Source organism: Octopus bimaculoides, chromosome 10 (assembly GCF_046866305.1).
Source record: "Octopus bimaculoides isolate indiv1 chromosome 10, ASM4686630v1, whole genome shotgun sequence".
NCBI lineage: Eukaryota > Metazoa > Mollusca > Cephalopoda > Octopoda > Octopodidae > Octopus > Octopus bimaculoides.
In genome coordinates this window covers 30823043-30837449 of record NC_142937.1, presented here as the reverse complement: position 1 = coordinate 30837449, position 14407 = coordinate 30823043, and the positions used below count along the sequence as shown (strand labels likewise).

Here is a 14407-nt window from a genome sequence, read left to right as displayed (position 1 = left end):
TGCTCTATCAGGTGAGTATTTTTCCTCAGGGAGATATTTTCATTTACACCGGTTACTGAAACAAGGGAAATGACTCCAATGTGACTTTGTCAGAGACAAGTTCTTGTATTCCGTCTCTCGCTCTCTTCTTAAAAATATATATTTATAAACACATATTTATGTTTCATACATTTATAAATAACAATGTTAAGCTTTCTCTCGTTCCCCTGTTACATATACCAGTGTTTAAGTTTGGCTCCTAACAACAACTAATTAATTAAACTAAAGTCACCTTTAGTTTATATTCACCATGCTTATCCGATGTTCATGTTACCTGTACCGGCTGCCTGTATTATTGCGAAATGTTCGCTACTGTTATCAGCAAAACAAGCCTTATTTTATCACTACACCCATATTTTACGTAAATGCAGGTACGTAATCTTTCTTGGGACAGTTTGTCTTGTTTATACTGCGAGCATTGGTGATTCTCGGCGATTTATGATTAACCCGTGCATAATCTCTTCAATTTATCTCTACGACAAATGTTTACGCCAGTTCCATGTTAACACTGTATCCACCACCATCCTCAAAACAAAAAAAAAGCAACATTTCTAACATCGAGAAAAGCACCTGTCCAATTCTGGTTCTCTCCTGCCGCTCCTTTTCTCCCTGGTCGCCCTTGTATTTCCAAGGTTTAGCCATGTTAAACTGTGTCCTGCTGATTCCACACTATACATGTGTCTCTATGGAATACTCAACCGTTTACATATTAAATTTATGAGTAAATATTCATTTAGTCGAATTACTGAATGCTCACTGGCGAAGTCGAATCATCACTTCTAACAAAACCAGCATTACTACAGATAACGGCACTGTCATGCTATTAGCCGTCAGAAGTGAAAGTGCTCACTGCCTGCTAGTGAAGTATCTGTCTGTCTGCCTGCATGCCTGTTGCTGGCCTGTCGATTCTTTGGCTACTGACAGCTAATACCATGACTGGCCTGAGCGAGCTATATGTCTGTCTGTCTCTCTCTCTATCTATCTATCTATCTATTACTCGAAAGTTCGCGCGTCCGCGCTAGCTAGTCGTGAGTAGAAAACACAAATTTAATATAAAAACATATTTCCTGAAATTGCAAATTATTTAAAATATAAAAATATAATTTTCAACAGAGAGAATTTATCAAAATAAAGAACAAATGAAGTTTGAAATTTTAAAATAATAGGATCGACCACTCACGACTAGCTAGCGCGGACGCGCGAACTTTCGAGTAATAGATAGATAGATAGAGAGAGAGAGAGACAGACAGACAGACATATAGCTCGCTCCGGCCAGTCATGGTATTAGCTGTCAGTAGCCAAAGAATCGACAGGCCAGCAACAGGCATGCAGACAGGCAGACAGACAGATACTTCACTAGCAGTGAGCACTTTCACTTTTGACAGCTAATAGCATGACAGTGCCCAGATAACACTATACCTTGTTACCGGCTTAATCTCTTGTACACGAGCATCATTCACACGCAACCTAAGTACCTCATGCTAGACATATACTGAATTCACGAACAGATACTGTGAGCTCATCTTTTATGACAACCTTGCATCTTTCGGACAATACAAAGACTGACCCTCCATTACACGTCTAAGAAACAGTCTTGTTCCTTACATTTTCTATTTATGATTGTTGTACATCTAAAACCCTACAAATGTTACCCCCACAGTCTCTGCACATCCCATACACATAACGTTGAAATCCCATCAAAATTACAAAAATCTTTCTTTAGAAGCAGGAAATACTTCAACAATGATCAGTTGCTAATCTTTTCCAATGTTCAAGTGAAGCTCACATTAGCATACTGTTGTCTTCCTGGCACACTAACATTCTGTGTGTGTGGGACATCTTAACACTAGGCCCTCAAACAAATCAATGCATTGAACCCTATAATGTTTATTTATTGACAGTAAGCCACAACTGACATAGATTAGAAGTGGGCCTTGGGCCCCTAGGCAACTGTCCAGTGTGCTTATGTTTTAAGGCAACCCTGAGAATGTGTATGTGTGTACACACCTCAAAACTGTTATTAAATACTGGATGTTTAACCTTTGCAATTTACTGTGTGTAGGAACAAAATGAAGAAGTGACTCCGATAATAAAGTATACAAGTGCAGTATCTGCATTCAATGTTCTACTGTATCTTTTGGTTGGTTACTTAATTCTTCATACTTCAGTTCACCAAACTGTACAAGGTAGGAAGAAGATCAGGGAGAGAGTTCTCTCTCTCACCCAGATAATGTTAGAGGAGCCATGGCCAAGCTTTAGCTTTGTAAAGGTCTACAGCTTGCATATACATCCTAACCATTACTACCTCTCTCTCTCACTCTGGTTTTTTAATATTAATCCATATATTGGTTTCATACCCAATTCACTTGCAGCTTCCATTCATAAAACTGTATATTACAAGTCTCACACACACACACATTATGTTACAATACATTTTAACAATCAGCAAAGTCTTACAGTTACAAAGTCTTTATTTTATGTCTTCAGCTCCCCATATCGGTCACTTGTACACTGCTGTCTTATCTGATGCTATAGCCCGATGGCACAGGTTTAGGGGACATGAAGTGTTATTTGCCACAGGGACAGATGAACATGGCCAAAAGGTAACCCATTCTATAACGAAATTATTTTGTCAATCTCACATTTTTTTTTCTTTACATAACATTCGTTTTGTTCATTTCAGATCAACTTGGATCAAACTGATCGACATGTGTGCGTGTTTATGAATGTATGTCTTTACATATATGTATGCACATATATATATATATATATATATATATATCCATACATACATATATGTATGTATACTTACATACACACATTCTAAAAGTAAACAATCACATCATTGAAATATTAAAGATATGGGATAATTGCATGATTCATTAAAAACCATGGGAATAAATAGAATAATCTGAATGCGAAAGGGTTAATTAGCAAGAATTGGAAATGGTTAGCACTGATCAGTTGCAATGTCATCTTCACCTTCTGGTAGAAAGGAAACTGCTTTTACCTTCCAAACTCAAATGCAAGAAATATGGTACAAGGGAATCCAAAGACCCAGTCTTCAACAACACAGTAATGGTAATTGCTAAGAAGTTCACTAATTTTGTCTTATCAATTACCAGAACAAATTGAGAAGGATATTTATTATTATTATTATTTTGGTTCAGCTCAGGCTCAGTTTTATTCTTGGTAGGATTTATGTAAGTAGCAGGTTACTACATGTAACCTTAAGTATGCACAAGTTTTCAGCAGCCTTTCAAGTGCTTAGAACCCTCCTCATAATTCTTGTTCTCCCTTAGAAACAAATTTCCTGTAGGAGCTCTACCGGGCTTTCCATTTCAATCTCCTGCAGCCATTTTTCTATATCTTTGCTTACTCTTCCCAACATACCAATTATTATAGGTACGACCTTTACAGTTCTCATACTCCAAATTCTTCCTATTTCAAGTTTTAATGATTTGTATGTTTTGTTTTCTTTTTTGTTTTTCTTCTTTCTTTACGATCCTGGAATCAAATGGACATGATGAGTTGATAAGTAAGCAGCTTTGCTTTTTATCTACAATCATTATATCTGGTCTATTATTTTCTAATTTCTTGTCTGCTTGAATAGGAAAGGCCTACAAAATTATCATCATCATCATTGTTATTATTATTATTATTTAAAGGATTGATGTTAGTCCTTTTACCAAAATGAATAAATTGAGATGTTTATTGTGAACTTGTGGAAGACACACAGGATGTCGAAATAGTGTTCGTTTGATAACAGTCACACACTTCTTATTGTTTCTTTATTATTATTATTATTATTATTATTATTATTCAACAGATTCAAGTAGCAGCTAACAATGCCAAGAAATCTCCAGCAGAATACACATCAGAAAATTCCAAACTATTTAAAGTAAGTCTTGTATTTCTATTTAGCATTTTTGGGAATGAGACTGTTCTGCAATGTCAACTTCGTTTATCAAAGGTCTGTTACGAATTTGAGTATAATTAGAGGCGTGGCTGTATAAAGATGTTCACTTAACAACCACATGGTTTCAGGTTCAATCCCTCTGCACAGCACCTTTAGCAACTGTCTTCTACAAGAGCCCCTGGCCAACCAATACCTGGCGAATGACTTTGGTAGACCAAAACTGTGCGACACCTGTCCTATATGTGTGAGTGTGTATGTGTCCCTCATCACTGTTTGACAACCAATGTTGGTTTGTTTACATCTTCATAACTTGGCAGGTTCAGCAAAAGAAGCTGATGCACTGGGGCCATGCTGGAGCACTACCATACTAGGCAGTGCTCCAGTATGGCTGTCCTCTAATGAATGAAACAAGCAAAAAAGTAATACTGAAGAAGATCATATCTGAAATTTTTGTGCAAGACAATTCATTGTATGGACATTGATGAAGTGGATGGAATCAGCTTTCTTTAAAATAAAAAAAAAGAACGATAAAATGTTTTATAAAAACATTAAAGAGGTGAGTCTTTATTCAACATCAAACATTACAAAAATGTGATGAGGTCATTTGATATGAAGCGTCATAAAAAGATAATTACCATTGGTATATTAAATCACTGGTGGCTGCCATGGTTGGCAAAGAGTCAAATGCCAACGAACAGTGCAACTCTGAACATTATTTTAATGCACAGTCGTCTGTCTTTATGTTCTGACTTCAAATTCCGCCAAAGTCGACTTTGCCTTTTATTCTCTCGTGGTTGTTAAATTAAGTACCAGTTGCATACTGGAGTCGATCTAATCAACTGCCCCCTCCCCCTCCCACCAAATTTCAGGCTTTGTGCCTACAGTAGAAAGGATTATTTTACAGCACAGTAAGCCTTTCTCTTTTGACAGAGTTATGTGTGAAGGCAAACAGAGTTACGTACCTTGTCCACAGATGAAACCAGATTAACCCGAGGCGAAGTTTTGATCATATTGGTCATTGGACATTGTTAAGCTGTTGTGCATCATCGCCCCGCCTCTCTCTCTCCTGTGAACCGCATGTCTCGTCACCTTTCTGGGAAACAGGTGAAGATTGGTTGACAAGAAGGGAACCTGGCTGGAGAATATCTGCCTAAATGAATTCCATCCAACCAATGCAAGCACAGAAAAATAGATGCTAAAATGATGATTGATGATGAGGAAGATGTTGATGATGATTGATGAGGAGGATGATTGCATTTGTTCAAGTACTTTCAAATGATTGCAAGGTTATCTTGACACATAATTGGTATTATCAAAATAAGCAACAGGATATCAAATAGTGATGCAGTACGACCGTTACAAACTGCTCCATTTAATTGAACGGTGCAATCATTTCATCAATTTAAATGCAATGCCATCTTCAGCTGCACAAATAAATAAATAGAATTTTAACAAGTAGGACACATTAATTTAATTTTGTTCAAATATTTTAACTGAGCAAAAAGATGGAAGAAACTCATGTTGTCACTATTGTAGCTAAGAATAGACTACAATAGCAACAACATGAATTTATTAAATCTTCTTGCTCAGTTAAAATATTTGAGCAAAATTATATTAATGTGTCCTACTAGTTAAAATTCTATTTATTTATTTGTGCAGAAGATAGCACTACATTTAAATTGATGTAATGATTGCATTGTTCAATTAAATGGAGCAGTTTGAAATGGTTGTACTGCATCACTATTTGATATCCTGTTGCTTATTTTGATTTTATTCACCTTTGTGCTGTGCAGATAATACTGGACTGACTTGGTGCCTCAACTTAAGTACTTAATTCAACTGAATCTTAATTATTTCTTATCTGTTTGTCTGTATTTTTTTTTTTTTTTTTTTTTTTTTTTTCACAATCCCTATTGATTGAAATTTTATTTTTCTCCTTATTTTCTTATTTCAAAAGAAAAGCTCCACATTGTATTTTGTCCCCTCTATGTTCGACCCTGTGTGACTAATAAAGAAACATATCCGTCCATCCATCCATCGATATATATATATATATATATATATATATATATATATATATATATATATATATATATATATGACTGAATGGTCCTGTGCCGGTGGCACGTAAAAGCACCCACTACACTCTCAGAGTGGTTAGCATTAAGAAGGGCATCCAGCTGTAGAAACTTTGCCAGATCAGATTGGAGCCTGGTCCAGCCTTCTGGCTTGTCAGCCCTCGGTCAAACCGTCCAACCCATGCCAGCATGGAAAGTAGACATTAAACGATGATGATGATACAAATAGAATGAACTGATTTAATTGCATAAAGTTTTAATAAGTAAAAGCATATATATATCTTTTGCAGGAAGCTTTCAAAGCTGGAAATGTTGATTTTGATGATTTTATTCGAACAACAGAAGCAAGACATATCTCAGCCGTGGAACAGCTGTGGGTAAGTTGTTTGGATGCTGTAGGTTAGACAGCACTTTTTTACATTTACGCTTGTAGAGTTGCACATTTGTGCTGAAGATGGCACTGCATTTAAACTGATGTAATGATTGAATTGTTCAATTAAATGGAGCAATATGTATGTATTCTGGACATGTGTGTTTGCATCCCTCTGTCTCAGCATTGCGTGATGTTTGTACTTCCTTTCCAATCTTTCATGAAAAAATGTCTGGCCACCCATCCAAGCACAGAAAATCTTCCCTAATTAATCCCAGCTAACCCATGCCGGCATGAAGAAGTGGATGTTAAAATTATAGGAGTGACTGTGTGGTAAAAAGCTTGCTTCCCAGTCACATGGGTCTAGGTTCAGTCCCACTGCATGACACCTTGGGCAAGTGTCTTCTACTTTAGTCTTGGGCCGACCAAAGCCTTGTGAGTGGATTTCGTAGATGGAAACTGGAAGAAATCCGTTGTATAGAAATATGTGTCTGTGTTTGGTCCCCCCCACCATCGCTTGAAAACTGATGTTGGTGTGCTTACATCCCTGTAACTTAGTGGTTCGACAAAAGAGACCAATAGAATAAGTACTAGGCTTACAAAGAATAAGTCCTGGGGTCAGTTTGTTTGACTAAAGGCAGTGCTTCAGCATGGCCACAGTCAATGACTGAAACAAGTGAAAAAGAAAAGGATTTAGTAAGATGACTTTGTCATCTTACTTGCTCTGATGGTTGGAATATAAATGTATAAGAAGTTTTGATGTGAGGTTTGAATTTAAGAAGGAAGTTTGTATCATAGAAGCAGGGGTGATCTCAGTTGGATTGATATTAAAAGGGTTAAATCAAGGAATGGATTAAGTCTACTAAATATCAGAAATATTTGCTGTAATCTTTCAGATGTTTAATCCACATATTCTCAGTAGAGGCTATAATCCCCCAAATTGTTAAGGCTAGAAATAATCTAGAAAATTACTATTTTTAAATCTCACAACGAGAGATATTCAGCAACAGTACTTTGTAGTAAAGATTGTTTGCCAACATAACATGGCAGTCCTGGTTTAGGACGAATGTTGCTGTAATTTAGACCCCGGAAGACATCGTCTCCAGCTGGCTATACAATATGATCTGTGTCTTTATATTTCCGAACAAGGGAATCTAGCACCTCCACTCAGCTCAAAACAATATCTGTGTATTCTGTGCTGATGAAGGGAAATAACCCGGAAATCACGATACACAGATATTGTTTTAAGCTGAGTTGGGGTGCTAGATTCCCTTGTTTGAAAATATAAGGACACAGATCTAGTTGTATAGCCAGCTGGAGATGATATTTCCTGGGGCTAAATTACAGCAACATTTGTCCTAAACCAGGACTGCCATGTTATGTTGGCAAACAATCTTTACTAGAAATAATCTAAGATGTGTTGCATAAAGTACTTACGATGCACAATTGTTTTACCATTCATAGAGAACTCTTGACAAGAAAGGTTTCCTTTACAAAGCTGTCTACAAGGGTTGGTATTCAACTCTCGATGAAATGTTTGTCCCTGAAAACAATGTTAAAGAAATCAAGATTGAGAATAACAACTCTGTAAAAGTAAGAACCAATTCCTTATAATGTTTTATACATTTTTTTATTTTATAAATTCTGTTGAGTTGTTAAAGACTGAATCATTTGGTTTGAGCTAAATCCATGTCCTAAGTTCTTGCAAACTTTCCCAGTTGGGTCATGGAGAGTAAAGACACCAGAGGTCTTTGTAAATGGTTGGTACAAGAATAGGTCAGGATGAGACTATTGTTGAAGCGTTAGCTCTTGTCATGGCTGGTTAGAATTGAACCTGTTGGTCATATGGCGTAGTGGTTAAGAGCACAGTCTACTAACTCCAAGATTCCGAGTTCGATTCCAGGCAGTGACCTGAATAACAATAATAATAATAATAATAATAATAATAATAATAACAGCAACATAAAAAAATACCTTAGGAATGAGAACCCAGGTTCGAAATTTCCCCAAGGCACCTGATGAAGGCTGGAGGATATATCAGCCAAAACGTTGAGTTAACAAGCAAGATGATGACAAATATCCATCAAATGTAAATAATGTAAATAATTCCTCATCTCTTCAATATAGAACTGTATGATTTTACATGAATATATTTTATCCAAAACTGCTTCATGTGACATTAATTTTAAGGCATGAAGCTGGCAGAATTGTTAGCAAACCGGATGAGATGCTCAACAGCATTTTGTCTGTCTTTACATTCTGTTTCAAATTCTACCAAGATTGACTTTGCCTTTCATCCTTTTGAGGTCGATAAAATAAATACCAGTTGTGCACTGGGGGTCAATGTAACTGACTTACCCCTACCCTTGGAATTGCTGATCTTCTGCCAAAATTTGAAACCAATTACACACACACACACACGTATTTGCAGGAATAAAATATATCTCATTTCAGATTTGTGTAGACACAGGAAATGAAGTGAATTGGATGGAGGAAGTAAATTACATGTTTGCCTTATCAAGACTAAAACCAGAACTCACAGAATTGCTTAACACACAATGTAAGTCTTCCATGTTGTATTTCTTCCGTTCTTCCATTTCGTATAAGAATCATCTGTGGAGACAAGCAAAAAACAGTTGGCAGGACAATAATGATGGGTGTTTTGTAGTTATGTGCAGCTAAACTAGACTAAATGCTAAGAAAAAATGTCTGACTAATTTGGGATATTAATAAAAATATAAAGTGAACCAGAAAATGGATGAAATGGATTTGCTCTCTCTGGTTGATGGTTGTTGTGTCTTCTAGAAGGTTCTACAAATCAGTTTTAATTTCCCATGTCTAACGACTTTCAAGAATGCTGACATAAATTTATCATGTATTGCTGGAATGTCATCCTCACTTCTAAAAACACCATGTGACTTGCCTTGACCAATAGCAGCCCAGTTCCCAACACCTCTACATTAGGCTCACTAAGCCTGTCTCAACACATCTCTGCCATAATTGCTCTATCACTATCACTCTCTTTACTATACTCTCTAACTCGCCCCACTTTGTTTCGCAACTGGGGTACCCATGTATCTACTCTACAGCAAGACACCTATCCTTGTCCTTCTTCACCTTCAGTCTCTCAACAGCTACAAAGCCACACCCCTCACAACTACTCCCCCCCCCCCCCAGCTGAGGGGCTTTGTCTTGCAAGTTACTTGGTGACCCTGTCGGTACTGGGGCCATGTAAAAAGCATTGGTGATGGTGCTGCATAAAAAGCACCTGTGCTGGTGTCACATAAAAGACACCCACCACACTCTGTAAAGTGGTTGGCATTAGGAAGGGCATCCAGCCATAGAAACTGTGTCAGAAAAGACAATTGGGGCCTGGTGTGACTCTTGGCCTTGTCCAACCCATGCCAGCATGGAAATCGGACATTAAATGATGAATGACGATGATAATATATAATTGAACTTATATTCACTCACAAAGCTTTGATTGGCCCAGAGCTTAAGTAAAAAGCACTGCAGTGGGATTGAACCTAAAACCATGTGGCTGAGAAGCAAACTTCTTAACCACACAGCCACACCTAATTCAACATTTTCTACAACTGAAATCGTGTCTCTATGCTGTTGTAACATCTCTCTCTTTTTTTTAATTATTTCTCAGTTGTACAACCTGCAGTATGGCAGCCATTGGCTCGGAGTTTCCTTCACAATCTGCCTGATCTTTCTGTTTCACGAAGAAGAGATAGACTTCCATGGGGGATTGCAGTACCAAATGATGACACACAGACCGTAAGTAATTTTTTAAGACATTCTACATTCTTGACACAACTTCAAAGAACCATGTATGTTTTTGTTCTTTCCATACTCTCACATTTAAAATGTAATCTCCAAGAATCTCAAGAGAACTTTCTGGTTCTTTCAAGACAACAAAAGACACCTCCATGTTAGGCATGGGCAACCTGTTTTTGCTCTTTTTGAAGCTGGCCACTCAAGGTGTATAGCTCATCGTTTGGTGGGCCACACTGCTAAAGAAAAATTCAAGGTAATTTTTTGTTAAGTGAGCCATTAAGAAAGTCCTGTCACTGCTCTATGTAGTTGCCCGAAATAGCAGCGAAATTTCCCTCCAACCACACCCTACTGTCTTAAAAAAAGGAAGGACAGGTGGGATAATGTAGTTGTAAAGATTAGTAAATCCTGAAATAAAGGTAGGATGGTGACAGAGGTAAAGCAACCAGAACAGCAATTACACTTTCTCTTGAATTTGTTGGTCTGAGGTGAGGAACAGTTCTCACAGCTTTTCCCCAGGGACTCTCCGAGAGTGAGGCAGAGAGTTAATTTGATTGTAATTTATCTTCAGTTCGAGCTGTAACTATTGTAGGTCGGTGCCTGTGAAGATGGTGAAGTGGGATAGGAATTTGTAGCAGTTTGTCACTGAAAAGAAACAGACAAGCGAAAAAGTAGTTAAAGGGAGATAACTAATGATAGCAGCCATAATGTTTGATGTTAAAAAAAAAATTTTTTTAATCGATGAAGATTTCAGAGAAGAAAAAGATCTTTTACAAGACTGGAATAGTGGAATTTAATTATATTCTTCAAATTCTGAGATTAAATCTTGCCAAAGTAAACATTGAAGTACGTTCGGCTATGGTTGATAAGTTCTGGAATTCATGTAATCAACTAAATTTTTACACTAAAAAATTGCTAGCTTCATCCTTAAATTAGAAAACTTCATCATCATCATCATCATCATTACTATTATGATGATAATGATGATGACCTCTGCTTAGATATATAAGGATAAGTTGAAACAATCACTGAAATCCCTACAGCTTAGTTTGACATCTTGGGGCCAAGTTATTGCCTAGATTGATCTGAGTGGCAGAGAAAGTGTCATGATGCATCTAAACAAATTCAGTTGAAGAAACAAAGCAGTAAAGGAATTCCATCCTGCAAATCAACAGAAACATTTGTCCAGTCCCAAGTCATCAGTTATTGTGACTTCATAGTAAACTCCATCTGTATCTGGACTTCAATCATAGATACAGCTTCGTGTTTTTTATAATCGTTTCCTTCAAATTTTGAAGTCAACCGACAGATGTGAATATCATATCAGGGGCAGTGGATTGAAGGAATTATCATGGCATCAGGAACAAAAGATACTCTCCAGTATTTGTTCCACCTCTCTCACACACAAGTTCTGAATTCAAATTCTGCCAGGGTCAACTTTGCCTTTCATTCCTTTGAGAGGGGGGAGGGGGTAGATAAATTAAGTACCAGTTTCATACTGGAGTCGATCTACTCTACTGGCCCCCTCCCCCAAAATTTTGGGCCTTGTGCCTCAAGTAGAAAAGATTGCTATAATTATTATTATTATTATTACTATTATTATTATTATTATTATTATTAAGGTGGTGAGCTGGCAGAATAATTAGCATGCTGGGCAAAATGCTTTGTAAGATTTAGTCTATCTTTATGTCCAAAGTTCAAATTCCACTGAGGTCAACTTTGCCTTTCAGCTATTTCATCCCTTTGATGAAATAAATACCAGTTGAACACTGGGGTTGATGTAATCAACTATCCCCCTCCCCCAAAATTTCAGGCCTTGTGCCTTCTGTAGAAAGGATTATTATTATAAGAAAGAGAGAGAGCAGTGCATGCCATCAAAGTGACACTGGGGTACAATATATGAAGCCCAGTATACCCATCATGACTACCCGTCTGATAAGGGTACACCATGCACATGCATCACGACCATATCTGCGTGACATGGTTATCTCACATTAAGATGCACAGCACATGACCTTGCAGATGAGGACCAGTTAGAATGTTCTTCAAGTCGAGTAGCCCATCCTGCTCAAAAGGTCCCTGAATAAGGTTTGTTTGAGGGTGTTGAACAAAACACCCATGTTTCCAAGGGTGAATTATTCAAACCCCAAAGAATTCCTCTCAACACATGGCTATGATGCTCCCCCACTACTTTTGCTCATGATCAGAGATGCACATATCGTCAGCCACCAAGAGACATACTCAACTGGTTACGGTCAAACAACTGACAAGCAAATCTGTGGTATTAAGCAGAATATTTCCTGTAGCCCACCTTTTCATACCAAGACAAAACAATGTACATGATAACACTTCCAATCAATTAAGATCAGAAGCCATGGGAGCCACTGCCTGGTACTGCATCCGGGCATTTATCATTATTATTATTATTATTATTATTATTATTATTATTATTATTCCTTTTATATATTTGTTGTTGTATTCTTTGATTCATGTCTAACCCTTTAGCATTCAAATTACTCTGTCAAATGTGGAGCATATTTATTTACGTTGTTTGAAATTAATCGTTCATTATCTCAGCTTTGAGATTTCAATAATTTGATTGTTTATATTTTAGAATGACATTGTTGGGCTGGTGTCAAAGGCTGGATCTGTCCAGTTTTAATGCTAAATGAACTATCATTTCTGTCTTTCACCTTAGATCTATGTTTGGCTCGATGCTCTGGTCAATTACCTCACTGTAACTGGTTACCCGGACATGCACAACAGTTGGCCACCAAACTGCCATGTCGTTGGTAAAGAAATCCTAAAGTAAGACAGACATTGTTACAATATTTCAGAATCATTACAATGTTTAGAGGTTCTGGATGGGGTTGGAGTGGTGGTGGTGGTGGGCATCATGTCCATACTGGGGTGGAGTGTGGAACAATGCTTCGTATATCGTTTTGAGTGGAGTCTCTCTCAGGTGTCAGTTAAACTTACTGTGCATCTGTGTGTATATATGTGCACATGCATGTATACATGTGTGCATCATAATTTAATGAGTGTTGTTGAGTCATATCTCACTGTTATCTACATTGCTACCACTCCTCATCATCACCGCCACCGTCATCATCGTCACCACCATCATCCCCATTACTGTATCCACACAACTTGGACACCTCTCAGCAGACTTGTACTAGTTTCATGGACAAAAGACCTCAAAGGGGTTTTGACAATTTCAGCTCCTAACAATTGTTGGCCAGATTAAACAAGCAGTGTTGCACCTCATCCTCTCAACCTAAAGCCTCACTTATGATAATCTCACAGATTATGATTAATCTCATTGATTATAACACAGATTACATCATGGCGAAAACTTCATCTCAAACTCTGTTTATTCTTCAGGGTCAGGCAGTGTTTTATGTTTTGGTCAGCTGCACCCTTTTGCTACGTCCGTTTTCCATGCTGGCCCAGGTTGGACAGTTTGACTGAGGTCTAGAGACCAGCATTTAGTCTCCCTCGAAGTAATCCCCCTTTTGAAGCCACATGCTTTGTATCCGGCACCGTTTCCATTGATTGAAGCATTCCTGGAACTCCTTTTTTGGCATAGCGAGCAATTGCTTCATTGCATTTCCTTGTGGCCTTGAAATCTTGTCCCTTTCACACTTTACTTCCAGCCACTGCTATAAACAACAACAGAGGTGAGTGAGAACATTGTAAGTTGTGTGACAGAGTTGAAGGTGTCACTCTGTGCCAAACAGCTTCACTCTGTTACCATAGCAGCAGTCCTGATACTTTCTCATCAAACGTCATAGACACACATGTTAATCACAAACAAACTTTGACTGTTAGATTCACATAACATCAGTCAAATTGCAGCAGTAATGTCTATACCAGTCATTTTGGCTCTACTTACAACAAACAGGTAGCAATACACACCAACATAACTTCATCCGGAAGATGAGACTATGAAGGTTGAAAAATGTTAATGGATTTTGGAAAGTTATTGTTTCAAACTAACCGAAGAAACTTATTTGAGAACATGGCAAAGCCTTAATAGAAAGTTCAAACTCAAGCATAGTCTTGTACTAGAACACACACACACACACACACACACACATTCTTTTTCTCTCTCTCTGTCATAGAGTGCTGGTACCACAAAAAAAAAAAAAACACATCCAGTACATTTTTTGTTGGCAGTTCCACCTATAGGAAGTATGCCAAAGCTACATAGGAGCTCAT

General features: G+C 37.6%; 1 protein-coding gene across 2 annotated transcripts in view; it reads left to right on the top strand.

Moving 5' to 3' along the window:
* LOC106868198 (methionine--tRNA ligase, mitochondrial) overlaps positions 1–14407 on the top strand; it is a 30409-nt gene that overhangs the window by 1392 nt on the left and 14610 nt on the right. The window contains exons 1-8 of one of the 2 annotated variants that reach the window (XM_014913362.3): positions 72–410; positions 2527–2642; positions 3869–3940; positions 6327–6413; positions 7871–7999; positions 8861–8966; positions 10062–10189; positions 12885–12994. In XM_014913362.3, the coding sequence (XP_014768848.2) occupies positions 290–410; positions 2527–2642; positions 3869–3940; positions 6327–6413; positions 7871–7999; positions 8861–8966; positions 10062–10189; positions 12885–12994 (869 nt within the window). In that variant the 5' untranslated portion in view covers positions 72–289. Of the gene's footprint in view, positions 1–71; positions 411–2526; positions 2643–3868; positions 3941–6326; positions 6414–7870; positions 8000–8860; positions 8967–10061; positions 10190–12884; positions 12995–14407 lie in introns of those variants that run through there. The other variant, XM_014913361.3, reaches the window with a different exon arrangement.